Source organism: Melospiza georgiana, chromosome 4 (assembly GCF_028018845.1).
Source record: "Melospiza georgiana isolate bMelGeo1 chromosome 4, bMelGeo1.pri, whole genome shotgun sequence".
NCBI lineage: Eukaryota > Metazoa > Chordata > Aves > Passeriformes > Passerellidae > Melospiza > Melospiza georgiana.
Window position 1 is genome coordinate 41496390 of NC_080433.1, and position 15305 is coordinate 41511694.

Here is a 15305-nt window from a genome sequence, read left to right on the forward strand (position 1 = left end):
ACAGTGTATCAGATGTTTGCCTGCCAGAAAATTGTCACTTTTGCAGCAAGTTCCTAAATTGTAAGGCAATTTAAAATGTGACTCTCCTGTTTACTTACTGAAAGTTCCAGTTTTCCTCTATTCCAGTTAAATAGCAATTACATTTCTTCATATGGTTTATAAAGATCAGAAATACACTTTATGGTAAATGCAAATCCATGTAATCCTGTCTATGCATTTTGTATTTGTGAATTATCAAATTCTGGCCAACAGTGCACTTCATGATGTAACCTGTCATACACTGTGCTTTCCTACCCAAGAACACACACAGCACAATTTCAATTTCTTTTACATTTAATTGGTAACTAGAAACTATTTTCAGTACTTCAAATGCACATTTCTAAGAAAATTATGGTATATAGCAGGATTCCACTTGGATAAAACCACTTAAATTTAAAATCCATAAATAAAACCTAGGAATAGCTATCACTCCTAGTAATTAGTTGAAATACTTCACCATGTGGACAAGTGTATTCCTGGTCCAAGGTCCACCTGTGGAACAGAAACCACAGGACACTGCAGACCTGTTGATGACAGCCAGAAGTGACTGAAGTCACAGACCAAACTGACTGAAAACATCTGCTCAAAGGATTTCAATAACGGTATCAGAAGAAATCTTTGAATGTTTGGCACACCTATTCTAATGGTTCTGTGGCCTTTTAGCATAAAGCAGAGACTAGAATGTCATTCTCTTGTGATTTCATTAACAGCATCACTGTGAATGTGAGACAAGTGTCTATTTGTTTCCAGTTTGATACAGACATTGCAAACAGCCTTGAAGAGAATGTAGGTTTATACTGGGAAGATTGGTGAACAACAGCATGTTTTAGTAGTTGGAGGTCAATCTTCATTATGTTGGTGGGTTTCCTTAGACATCTGAGTTTCATGATAATGTGCTCTGGAATTCCTGTGAAGAAAATGCTTTGGAGCTCTTGAATTGAGAAAGACTTGTGAAGAGAAGATATTGTGCACAGTAATTTTTAATAGCCTATGCCTCTCAGGATGTCTGGTGCTTACTAATCTTTCTGATCATCAGGAATTAATTTCAGGCAGAAAGCAACAAGAAGCATAACTGTGGTATAGCTTCTCTGAGGCATCCTAAATCTCAGAAGGATTTTGCTCTATCTCAAAGTGCACTGAAATACAACATTGACAGAGATAACAAGCAGGGATAAGCAAATTCAAAGAAACCATCTTATTCAGCAGTTGCCTGGAGATACAGGATATAGACCCACCAATCTGAGTTAGTTATTTCAGATAGGGAGAGAACTGCAGCTGGATTCCCAGAGAATTAGGCCATGCTCCCATCTGGAAGGATTTTGGAATTCAAATTTTGAATTGATTTCAGAAACTTAGGGAGCTAAAGTACAGTTCTAAAGGTTAGATGGCTGGCTTGAGTGTCTGGACAACTGTACCTCAGTTCTAATTTGCTTACAAATACTGAAAATTCTTCATGGCCCACAGCCTAGCATGAATTCTCCTCTTTTTAGTGCACTAGGCTACACATCAGGAAGAAGGAGAAGAGATATCAGTGAGAATGCTAAAATGCATGGGATAAAGAGATTTAAAGATGCTAACAATGCTGGGTATTCAGTTACTTCCCTGGGAAAGTCTCAAGCACCACACCAAGTTGGCTAGTTCACACATAAGCAGGGAGGACTTCCTTGGTGCCAATCCTGTTTTACCACTTGCCCTTAGTACCAGTAATATTTGGCAATATAAAGACACACTCAGGATAGTTTTTAGGAAAGAAGTAAACATAAGCCAATAAGTACTCCAGTCATTTAAAAGACATATTGCTGCCACAAAGCCAAATATATTTCACATGCTTCCCTGTTCACATTTTATGCCATCACAGGACATAGAGTTTCAAGATTTTAAGCCCATCAAGACATAGCAAAAGCATGTTAACTCTGAACAGATATTAAGCACTTCAACAGTAATGAATAATGTTAATGAAGAGGATAACTTACCATAAAACATACCTAATATTTAATCAGAAAAAAACACTTGAAACTAAAATCCCAGGAACTAAAACAGCACAACATTTTTTGTGGTGTGATGCTACAAGTGAGAAATGAGACCTAGAATCACAGAATGGGGTGACTTGGAAGGGACCACGAAGATCATCTAGTTCCAACCCCCTGACACAGGCAGGGACACACTCTACTAGACCAGGTCTTAGAGTCCTATCCAACTTGAGCCTGAACACTCCCTGGGATGAGGAGTCCATAACTTCTCTGGCACCCTGTTCTAGTGCCTCATCAGTTTTTCCTAACATCTAACCTAAACCTACCCTCCTTCAGTTTGAGACCATTCCCCCTTGTCCTTCTCCTCAGGGCTCATCTCATTCCATTCTCTGCCCAGCCTGTGTTTGTGCTCAGGATTGCCCCAAACCAGGTCCAAGACCTTCGACTCAGCCTTGTTGAACTTCATGAGGTTCTTGCAGGCCCATCTCTCACACCTGTCCAGGTTCCTCTGGATGGCATCCCTTCCCCCCAGCACACTGACCACACCACACAGCTTGGTGTCACCTGCAAACTTGCTGAGATGCACTCCATCCCACTGTCCATGTCTCCAGCAAGGATGTTAAACTGCACCAGCCCCTGAGGAACCCCATTCCACCCGCCCAATTACAGTTGTCACAAAAATAGGCTTGCAGATTTTAGCACTGCACTGACCTGTAGAATATTAATGTTGCACACACACCCTGCATATACTCTTATTCCTCCATCTAAGAACAAGTTTCAACCCTAAGAAAGATGAATAAAACACTGAACCTGTTAGGGAATGCATTGCTGTGCCACAAACAGAATCAGGCAAATGCCTGATGGAAAGCAGGTATCTCCTCTGTTCCTTAGGGAGCACAGCAAAATAATGGTCTGTCACACTGAAAGAAAATGGAGATTCTTTCCTATCAAAAGACTTCTTCAAATTTAGGATACAGTTTTCTTTATGGGAGAACTTCTGGCAATAACCATGAAGAAAAGTGGTTTTATTCATCTTGATTACTGTCAGGGATTTTTCCACTGTGTAAACAATAACTCATAGGTATTCAGGCACCCAGAGCTTTGAAACAGCTTTGAGAGCAGACAGCAACTGACTTTGCTTGAATCCAAACTCATCATATAAACCTCTTGATAGTTATTATTCTAAGAAGCACATTGCCTGGTTTTGCCTGCATAGACTACAAAGTGCATGAAAAGTACTGAAAGAACCTGAGAAGCTGCTGGGGGAAGGAATGCAAATTTATTCAGACCCTTTTAAAACAGTAGACAAGCACTAGTGCTAATCCTAGAGATGTGCTTGTTTTTCTAAACTGTTGCAAATGTTCTCTTAAGATAGTAATAAAAATTCATCTTTGAATTTACCTAGCATCACACACATATCACATAAAATTAACACTAGTCTGTATACCCTTTGCAACTTCAACTGTTTTCAGATTAAACCAGACAGAGCTTGCTCAAATGAATATTTTTGGGCCATAAAAAGGTACTTTCAAGCCCTTGTTTTCAGGGGAAAACTATGCTTGCTTTGTTTAAACATCATATATGCCCAGTTTTTAGAATTTGGTCCAAAAAAGAAGAGACTCATAACAGAAAAAAGGCAATTTCTTCCCCAAGTATACTTTTTCAACAGCACATAAGATAGGGATGACAACACTAACACTTCAGTAACAATTAGTCATCCTGTCTTAGCAGAACATAATATAACAAAATCTATTTTTCTAGGATTTTTGTTCACCTTTTTTCTTTTTAACATCATGTACTTTACAGTGCCTTTTTATATCAGATATTATTGGTTTCTTACTTCCAGATGCTTAGAGGTTAGGAAACGATTTTCTTTCTTTTGATTCCTCTCCTGGGAAAAAAATTCAGCAGCTTGTTAGTTTCCTCAGTACTCTCTGTATAACAAAAGGTAGCATATATGGAAGCCCTCGTTTTCCTCTTAGCTCTACTGCTCCAGACCAGCAGCTTCGATTAATTTCCTTGGGCACTGAAGATGTTCAGCAGCTCTAGGGATTGAATATACTCAGACCAAACAAATATCAGAATCTCATACTGGAACCATGGACTTAAGGACTGGAGTTCTAAAACAGATAGCAGTGATTTTAGACAGATATAAAAACAAAATATTTCGTCCAAGTGAATGAATATATCAAGAAAGATGAGGCGTGTTAGAAAATTACATAACTTCTCTTTTCTTGAGTGGTCATGTCCACAGGCTTTCATAATATTTCACAAAGTGCATCAGAGTAAAAAGCCATTCCACATCTCAGTCTCATTACTGTCATTATACAATTAATACAAAAATATTTTTTGTTATTCTTATCTTCCATGTGTATCCTCCTTTCTTCTTTCCCCCCTTTTTCTTTACTGCTGTATTTTATTACTTATTTGTTGTCCTTTTTTTCTGTGCGCTAGTAGTTAATTATATTTTACATATGCTAGAAAATTCTAGTAAAAGCACTAGGACTTAGAAAACAAACTTTTTTCTTTTTTAATTGATGGGAGATCTGCAAGTTTAATTAGGCAACCCATTGAGATAAATGCATCAACAAATAAATTTCCCACTCATGAACACAGCACAGCTAAAAAGAAACTGCCTGGGAAGTTTTAATTCATTTGGGTACCAAAGTATTTATACCCAACAGATTTGGGCCAAATAATAGCTTTCCAACACAACCCCAAGATTACAGACTGAACCCCAGCAGGGCAGCTGATTCTTAAGCACTGGGAAATCTCCCACAGGATTAGAGCACACATATTTTACTTTCAGAGTGACAGGCAAGCAAGTGCGCGCCAGGAAAATGCCTGAATGAAGAAGGGGTCGATATAAAACTGTCCTCTGCAGGTAGCCACTACTTAGGCTCTTCTATAAATAAGCTGGTCCTGATGACCAGAAGAAGATGCAGTACAGAGATCCTATTAGCCTATGAGCCTCTGCCACAGCATATGGCACAGCACACGCCACAGTTGAGATGGCCACAACACACAGAGTACCCTCATACAACTTCAGAGGCTTTAAGCATTCACCCCCACAGAGGAACACCATACCCCATCAGAAGGCTTCAGGCACATGCCCATACAGACTGACAACACTCCAGAAGGCTGCAAGCAGCTGCTCTTCTTGTCCTTTAGCCCAACCTTTTATACCCCTGATGTTGATGCAGTGCACCTGTGTGCCCTCTGCTCCCTTTGGTGGTTGCTCAGTGCCCCTGGGCACTCCATGGCTCATTGCTGTCAGTGCTGCTCACCTGCTTTCCACAGCTGCAGCCCACTGGGGATGAGCCTTGGCCCCAGCCCCACTCCCAGTTACCACAAACTGAGTGCCTACAAGCCTCTTGTTTACAGTGCAGGGTTTTTTTCTGTTGATACTCTGCACCATCTGAATCCAGAAAAGAAAAATTGAGCCTAGTCCGAGACTGCTGATGCCAGCCACAAGTAAAAATTGAGGTTATCTTGAGATTAGAAGTTTCAAGAGAAAGAATATACAAGCATAATACCTTAAAAAGAAGAAATATAAATGCTATTTAAAATAATAATCACATTTATAACATAACATTTATAGCTAAGTCAGATGTTCAACATTAATAAATGACATAAGGAAGCAATCATATTTATAAAGGAGATATTTATTTCTGAAGATTCAAAGAAGCATTGCACTTTTTTCTTTTGCATCTGAAAAGCAAACATTTTACTTGAGGAATCAATAAAAAATAGCAGAATAAAAGGGAGGAAACAGCACTACCAGTTCAGAATTTCCAATCTCTTTGCAATTTGCTTCCACTTAAGAACAAGGCTGGTTCTTCAGGGCAATAACTGCATAGCATCTCGGGGACTTCACAGGATCAAATAACTTCACAAGTCCAGACCAGGCAATGTTTTCCTGCAAATGACACATGACTGAAGTGCATAAAAATTTGTTTGACTTATAAGCTAAAATATTGTAATAAGTCCACATTTTGAAATACAAAATTGAAAATAAATAGAATGATCCTAATGCAAAGCAGGAAAACCACTTATATAATAAGAAAATGAGGGAAAGTTTGTGGTGAAAAAAGGACGCCCATAACAGGATCAATTTTAAAGTAATTTAATTCTTTCTGGTGCTATCAAGTGACAGCTTCCCACCTGCTTCATAAATAAAGCTCTGCTTCTTGGTTGAATTAGAGCAAAGAAATTAAGGATCACATCATACTCATTTTATGTTGCACATTCTACTGCTGAAGCTAAGTAACTGACTTTTCAAATGAATCAGGCTGGCTGGATCTGGTCATCATGCTGCATTTGGCTTTTATAACTTTTATTTTTCTTCCTAAACACATTTTGGGAATCATTCAATACAAGATAAAATCCATGCATAAATTACATTTAGAAAAGGTGAATTAGTGCTATATGCAGCACGTTTGATCTCCCACCTTGGAAATCATACATATTTCTATGCAATTTTTGACCAGTTGGCATTTGGGAAAATACATCATTATTTAACTATTTCAAATTGCCTCTCTGTAACAATACCAGTTAGAACAAAGGCATACATTTACTACAATTCAGTTGTTCCAAGTGCACCGTGACAGAGAATAAAGTGAGTTTTCACTTATGATAAAATGGAGTTGTTAAAATGAAAGGTTTATGGGGGAAAACCACAGCTATTCATATGAATGAGTTTAAACTTTATTTTAAAATTTCACTTTGACCATGGCCCAGAACAGAAGCTGGAAGATGCTGCCATTTCCTCTTAGGAAATTATTAGTTGTGTGAAAAATGTTTACTGGCGCAGAAAAAGTATTACCAGTGCTTTCAAGTTAACCAGGCCAAGCTCCAAATCAGTGTTAGAACAGTGTAATAAGGGAAATCATTGTGGAGTAAATGTAGTAGCATTTGCTTATTATATCCCAGATCTATACTTGTAAAATATATCCAGGCTGTATGTTAGTCAAATGTACCTCAGCTGACCCATACAGTTAGAAAAAGCACACTCTCTCTCATTATTGATCTTAATTAAGAAACAGTAAAAGAAAGTCATAAACATTTTGGATCTAATTCAAAATTTTTTTCGAATATGTTCCAAAGCACATTAATTGACAGTTCGAGTATTAACAGCACAGTATTTGTTTAGCATTTCAAAAAAATTTAAATTATTAAATATCTCATTATGGCGTATAAAATGAGATTTGATACATCTTTAATTAATTGATTTTTTACTATCTATTGACTAGTAATTACCATATAATTAAAAGAGCATAAACTTTACTGTTGCTGCTTTGTTGAAAATAAAAACATCTGCTGGGCATATGTTTATACTAAATGGAATGAATGCTTATACTTTTGCAAATATGATGAGAATAATAATTCTGCAACAGAGACTTTTTGTCTGCACAGTAATAAATTGACTGAAATGGCCTCATTTCTGTGATGTAGCCTTTAGGTATCATAAAAGAGAATGCAAAAATACCTGCTCCTTGAGGTAGCAAAGACGATCCAGAAGTATCAAAACTTCTATGCAAGGAGCCAGAACAACCTTCAACTGAGAGAAAGATTAGATGCTACAATCCTTTTGGGAAAGACAGGCAATACACTTCCAAATGGCTACATTTCCTCACAAGAATTCCAGGAAGGTCAGTCATTTTTTAGGGGTTCTGTTGTATAAATGTCACCTTGCTAGTTCTCCCTATGGGATGGCCATCTTCAAAACAGTTTATATTAAAGATCAAAAATACATGGAATGCCATAAAGTCAGGGAACTATGTTATTTAGTTGTTTTTCAGACATTGTCCAACAAGAAAATAATATTAAATGTAGCAGAACAATTTTAAAGAGGGAAATAATGAATTTCAATAAAAAGAGTTTTTTATGAAATAACTGCATGGAGACCAGTCTAGATTTAAAAAGGAGACTGACATTCCATTTTCCAGTGCAATAATCCCTCTTGAAAAAGAATCTACCATGTGTTCACTTTATTACTTTACTTACACCTAATATAGTTCTGGAATAGGATATGCTCCAAAGTATGGAAGGGGGAACTGCTTTGTTTTTTGAGATTGCATACCACAGTGTGAGACAGTCCACCTCCACATAAAACTTAACAGGGTTTTTTTCTAGACTAGAACATATATATGCAAGGTAGAAGTAATAATCCTACAACTTTACCATATTAAATGCTTCAAGCTCATTCATTCTGTCCTTGTACTTTTCATAGTAATCCATTATACAGCTGTCTGGGAGCTGCAAGGGATTAAAAAAGAGATATCAGAGTTATTGTCGTTACTTTTTCAAGGGAACTTCAGAATTAAATATTGTCGCACTACAAAATGAAATCTGTGTTTCATTTTTTAAATTAGCACTTTGCTAATCTTTCTAATAATTTTACAATAGCAGTTTCTCAGTTTTTGTTTAGAGTAACTGTTCTTCACACAGCATTTTCCACTGACATGAAATACTGAGATATATCCATTATTCAGAAAACTCCAGTCATCCTTAAATGAGAATTACACAGTGAAGTGGAGAGTAGCCAGCACTGCTGCTATGACTGTAAATGCCACAGTTTGGGCCTGAATTTCATACACAGACAGTCCAGGAACTTGACCAAGCCTTTCCAGCCCTTGCTGGCCAGTGCAGCAGAGCAGCTGCGACCATGAGTGCTCTTCACAAAGCATGTTCTCTAAAGGGCAGCCAGACCACCACATCTCCTGGCTTTTGAAGGTCATGATGTGTCTGCTCTGCTGGCCACAGTCCTGGACACTGAACAACACACTTGAGCTGGCCAAAGAAGTGGGAGGTAGGATTGCAGCATTATTGCTGATGGAGGCTGCTGGGAAGAGCAGAGCTGGAAGAGCCTGATGCAGTACTGGGAGTTTTGCAGGATGGCTGTTCTGTCATGGCTATGGAATGAGGGAGTCCAAACTTAGCAGAAAAGTAACAGCTCTGACAGACATGGAGATGCACTGAGGGACATGGCTTAGTGGTGGACTTACAGTGCTGAGTTAACAGTTGGAATAGCTGCTCTTAAAAGTCTTTTTCAGCCTAAATGGTTCTATGGCAAAGGACTAGGACAGCTGAAGTGATAATAAATTTTTGCACATTTTGTCAGAAGAATCAGATGATCTGAGAGCATGTAGCTAATACAGTTGTAAAGAAGTAAAATCTTTGTCTAAAATAGGGGAACAAACCAGGAAACATTTAAAAAATATATAAGTTTTCAAATCAGGTGAGTATTATAAACTTTATCCTGGGACAGCCAAGAAGGGATTGAAGTGACCTCAGAACTATTACTCATTGTCACTGAGAAGTTCTCAAAGAGAGTATGTCAGACAGATAGCAGATATATATGTCTATTATAGAGCAGACACTTCAGATCCAATGCACTGATGAAAAAATGGAACGAATAGAGAATTAAACCAGTGAAAGATGAGCAAATGAGTAATAATCAACACAAATTCATCAAGAATAAATCACAAGTCAGTCTACTTCACTTGTAAGGAGGGTAAAAGGATTCATGACAGACAAAAACAACTGGTTCTCATCTATTTTGACTTCAAAAAGATTTTTGATAACATTTCCCATATAATTTTATAGGCAAATTTGGGAAACAAACTTCAGTATAAAGTACAAAAAAGTCAGCAAGACTGTTTGAACGACCATAACCAGAATGTGGCTCTTAATGAGTCTTTGAGCAACTGGAACGACCTGCTGACTGGAGGTCCATTAAGGAATGCAATATTTTCATTAAGAATTCAGACAATAGAACAGAAACCACATTAGCTAAGTCTGCAAATGTGCAACAGGAAGGCATTGCCAGAACTTAAAATAACTTTTGAAAACTGGAGCATTGCTTAGTGCAGAAGTTTGAAATGCTGTGCAGAAAAGCAGAAGGCAGAAATAATCAGCTGTTCAGGATGGGGAGCACCAAAGGACAGTCTGGAAGATAGAGCAGATCATAAGCTGAGTGCGAGTCACAGTTGTGCTACTGCAAAAAAAAAATCCAAAGAAAACCAATCACCATTCTGTGACATGTATGAGAGAACAGCCTGCAAAGTGCAGGAAGTAATCCTTCAACTCTGGCAGTGGAAAAGCTCTAGCTGGAACACTGCATCCATTTTTGGGCATCAGATTTCAAAGAAAGAAATGAACTGTCTGAAAAAGCCCTGAGAGGGAAAATAGATCAGAGATCTAGAAAACATGACCTATGAAAAAAGACTCAGAGAACTAGAACTGATGAGGCTAAATGAGACAAAATTGAGAATGGGGATAATAACAGTTCTTACAAGGCTATCACCAAGAAGTTGGGAACAGTTTGTTCACAGTGTCTGTAGTGGATAGGGCATGAACTAATGGGCTTGGATTGCAGTGAAAAAAACCCCAAACAAACCAGTCAGCCAAAAACATGAAGAAACATTTTCTCTTACAGGTTAATTAAGGACTGACAAGGTTGTCAGTCTCAATCACAAGAAGCTTTTAAAAGATCCAACAAATACTATTTTCAGGAATAATGCATAATTCTAACTCTGCTTTAAAACAAGAGATCAGAAAAAACTTTTGTAGTATTTCAGTCTTATTTTTTTAATTTAGAAATTACATTCTCCCAGTTGCAAAGGCAAGGCTGAGTAGCTTATCCAGCAGTACTAACGTGGACTAACAAGAATTTTTTTGGTCTTGTTGCTATTTTATTTCCTGTGAAGCTGTGCAAATATTTTAGAGTTCTTTTTGTTTTTCTCTTCCCCTCTAAACAGTCAAACCAACTAAAATATACTGGTCATGAAATAAACAAAATAGTTTATTTAACCTCTGCCCTATAAGCTTTTCATTTCAACTGAGTATTAATAGGGTTTTAGTATAATGGATTTTTGAAGTTACAGGCTATTTGGAATTAAAATACAAAGATCTGTATTTGGAAAAATGTGATCTTGGAACCTTTCTGCTTTTGCTTCCTTTATTTTCTCCATTTTTCAAGATGAAGCATTCAAATTAAAAGAAAACAAGCTGTGAAATGTTTGGCAAATAAAAAGTGGGTCAAAAATGTCTCTTGCACACTGCTGTACTCAAGTATGTGCTTTTCCATTCCTTCCCTGCCTACCACACATTCTGACTGAACACATCCTGCTGCATTGGACATAGACTAGGTACTATTCCAAACTGTGCCTCAGATAACAGTTTGGTGAGCAAACCAATTCAATGCAACAGCTCAGCTGGAAAAGAGAGAAAGTGTCCATTGGCTGAAACTGCAACAGCTTTCCACCTGCCTTCGGTAGCTAACACAAACTTCAGCTCTCCTTCTAAGGTGAGGTGGGAGTAGTTTACTCTTGGCATTTTTGAAGAGGAATTGTACTTCCACATGCAAAGCAAGCCCCATTCAGCCACTGAAGTTGTCCAAGCAACTGTTCTCTGTGTTGTCACTCATTTGTGTATCAAAAAAAAATTCTGCATATACATGCATTGAACTTTTTTCTTACATTTTGATGTTGATACTATAAACATGAAAAAACTCAAATATATACATTTATCTTAATAATGACTCTGCACTCAAAGATCTAGCTTTTGTTACTGACACTGAAGTGACCTTCATTTCATTTTGGCCAGTATTTCCTCCCCGATACAGCTACAATGTCTCCTGGTCTTTATCAGGTTGTCAACAAAAGGGCCTCGTCTCTTTGCATTGTGATGGTGGCGCAAGCTTTGTTTGGAACTGATTTCTTTGTGGATTGATGTGGTCACTTCAACAGCCAGAACAAGCAGGACAACCTGGCAAGGTCTCCAGTGACCTACATGTTACAATACCATATAGGTATACCATATATACCTTAAATGCCATGAGGTGCAGATGGCACTAAGCATGAGCCATAGGGCTGACTGATCCTTTGTGAATGCAGTGATCTGTTGTGAAAGCAGCAGAGCTCTGAGAGCATGTGAGATACCACACACCTGAGCACAGCCACCTTGGACTGCAGTCTCACAGGCATGCTGATAGAGCACAGGCTGAAAAGAAGATGTTCAGGCACAAGGTGTGGGGCAATTACTGATACCACACTTCATGTTTGTTCAGAGAGGATTTTTTCAGCTCTGTATCCTTTTCTAGACTAAGAGTATTTTCACTGAATCAAAGTCTCTTTTACTGTCCAATGCTGCACATGTCCTCCAGAGAAGAAACAGCCTAAGGATGCTATTCCACAGTCTGTTAGATGCAATTCCTCTTTGCTACCTCAAAGGGACTGCTTCTTCCTGCACTGACTGCACAATTCCATGCTTCCTCTCTCTACTTGCACCAGCACTATCAGGAACACTAACGAGAGTACAAGAGAGCTGTAAGGCAATCCTTCTAGCAGAGCAGTGACTTAGATCAGTTCAAAACATTTGGGAGAACATACCTAACAGGAAATTGTATAATTTTTCCATGACTAAGGTAGTTAAAAATAACGTAATGTTATATATTGTAAAACAACATAAAACGGATAATGAAATTACTGAAAGACTTAAGTTTATTTAGAACTTTGTTTAAAATGCACTTCAAATGAATGGAATCTATATTATTTATAATTATGCCTAATTGAGATACAAGTCACATCTCTCAGGACTCCTTGTCAGAGTAAAATGCTACAGTGCCACAACTGGGATAATATTTTGTCTATGTGAAAAACAGTTATGCTTAAAAACAGCATTACACTTTATAGAGTGCTATGCAAGTTTAGTACTTCCCTAACTAACAAAGGACACAGGAAGTCTGTGAGATGGAATTCCTTCTGTCCAAGAAAACAGTGAAGAAAGTCAACTCTTCAACAATTGTAAAATGCATTAAGTGTGTAAATCCATGTAGTACTTTCATTTTTTGACTGCTTTGACTGTCTCAGTTAATTGCTGTTTCAGGATGCAGGGGAAAGTGGAGAGCATTGTTTTGGCTTTGGCTCCGTGTTTGCGCAACAGCTGAACACAATAAAACATACCAAATTACAAATATTCTTAGCAAAGACCAACCAGTTTCAGATATTCACTGTCATTTCAAGATATCCACACTGATACTGGTTGTGGGGTAGACATTAAGATAGTAAGAAATCTTAAGCTAAAAGTCCCCATTTCTTGCAAAAATTCTTGTTAGTTCCCACTACAGCTGCATATATTCAGGTTAGCTCATGTCTTAATGTATTACACAATTCCACTACTGACAGTTTCCCAGTCTTAAGTGAGTGGCTTTCCAACACTTTTTAAAGCAAGAGAAAATTAAACCACACAGTAAGCTTCATGCTATCTCCACTTGCAAACTGCATTTCATGATATTCCATGAGTCACTGCTGAGGAGAATTTACAAGTCAAGGACAGCCTGTAGTAAGCTAAGAGTAACCAATCTCCACTTATCAAATGTAAAAAACCCCCAAACTTGTCTGATAAAAAGTAAGCAATTACTGGGAAAAAAAAGTATTTTTGCACAAATTCTTATTTCAATATTGAGCTTTAACACTCAAAATTAAATAGTCTGGAGTTTGTAAAAGCACCAAGTCAATAGATTCCAAAGGCTGTCAGACACATATCCAGGCCTTAGCTTTGTAAGCACTTTCTCCATTTAATCAACTTAAGCTAGTCCCCTTGAAAGATCTTTTCCAAATCTACCCCAGTAAGAACGGGACACCAGGAAACCTAAAGAGTTTTGAGTTTTCTTTCTTAAAAACTCTAGAAGTACATAAATACTTATATGAGGACTTTTTGCCTTGGCAATGCTATTTGTAGCACTTATTGCCTTAAGCAGCAATCAGATCTGTTAATAAAGAGGCTTCATTTTAAATGAATTTTCAAAGCAGCTACAAACAGCTGAAACATGTTCCGATCTGAAGAGTAAGGAATTGCTCTTGTTGCTTGAAAGCAAAAAGGCTAACAAGTATCAGAGGGGCCAGCTACTCTAGGAGAGAGCACAGGGATGAATGTTCCATTCTCCCAAAAGAGAGTTCTCCATTCACATTAATTAGGTAAAACAGTGAACAAAAGGAAAAAGAAATCTTGGGATAGAAAGAATGTCTCCAAAATCTATGTGACCCTTAATGCTTTGTCTGTACAACACAGAGTCTGTAGGAACAGAGTGAACTATGACAAAGAAAACAACCAGGAACAAAACACTGCTTTGGTATGTATCCAATTACTGCAGCCCTGTGCAGACATCCCTAGATATGGCCCTCTACAAGCACAAAGGAGCAGCCTCACTTTCACAAGCCCATGGGGCACTTCAACCACACCAGTATCTGCTGGAGGGACAACACAGCAGGGCATAAGCAACCCAGGAGGTTCCTGGAATGCATTGATAGGTACTTCCTTCCCACAGAAGGAATGGGGAGCCAATGCTCTCAGTTCTCACCAATAAGGAATGCCTGGTGGGGAATGTGAAGCTCAAGGGGAAGCCCTGGCTGCAGTGACCATGAAATGGTGGAATTCAAGGTCCTTGGGGCAGCAAGAAGAGCACACAGTAAACTAAATATCCTGGACTTCAGGAGGCCAAACTTCTGGGATCAGCTTGACAGAGTACCATGGCATAAAGCCCTGGAGGGAAAAGAGGCCCATTAAAGCTGGTTAATACTCCAAGCTTAAAGAGGAAGTAAGGCAAAAATACCTGAGGGCAGCAGGGAGGAACAATGATCTTCTACCCAGACTAAACAGCAAAAGGGAAGGCTATCAAGAGTGGAAGCAAGAGCAAGTAGCTGGGGAGGAACACAGAGATATTGTCCAAGCACCAAGGGATCAGGTTAGGAAAGACAAAGCTCTCATAGAATTAAACTTGACCGACATCAAGAGCAACAAGTAAAGCTTTTATAGGTACATGTGCACACTCTCCAGAACAGGAGACTGGTTACACAGCTTAGGGAGAATGCTGAGATAACAGCCTTTTTTTGACTGAGTCTTCACCAGCAAGACTTTCAGCCGCACCACCTGAGCTTCAGAATACAAAGGCAGGGACTGACTAAATGAAGAACTGCTCACTGTAGGAGAAGATGAGGCTCAAGAACATCTTAGGAGCCTGAAGATGCACAAGTCCATAGGACCTGATGAGATACATCTGTAGGCCCTCAAGGAACTGGCAGAAGTTGCTAAGACACTATCCAGCATATTTGAGAAGTCATGTCAGCCTAGTAAAGTTCCCATGGAAAAAGGGGAACATAATCCATAACTCATTTTCAAAAAGGAAAAAACCGAAGGCCTAGGTAACTACAGGTCAGTCAGTCTCACCTTGATGCCTAAGATCATGCATCAGATCCTCCTGAAAACTGTGCTACGACACATAGAAAATAAAGA

At 38.5% G+C, this 15305-nt stretch overlaps 1 protein-coding gene across 3 annotated transcripts in view; it reads right to left on the bottom strand.

The window, feature by feature from the left end:
* Window positions 1-5656: 5656 nt before the first annotated feature.
* METTL25 (methyltransferase like 25) overlaps window positions 5657-15305 on the bottom strand; it is a 46332-nt gene continuing 36683 nt past the window's right edge. For all 3 annotated transcript variants that reach the window (XM_058023011.1, XM_058023012.1, XM_058023013.1), the window contains exons 10-12: window positions 8193-8267; window positions 7498-7569; window positions 5657-5928 (exon numbers count right to left, since the gene is read on the bottom strand). In XM_058023011.1, the coding sequence (XP_057878994.1) occupies window positions 5830-5928; window positions 7498-7569; window positions 8193-8267 (246 nt within the window). In that variant the 3' untranslated portion in view covers window positions 5657-5829. The remainder of the gene's footprint in view (window positions 5929-7497; window positions 7570-8192; window positions 8268-15305) is intronic.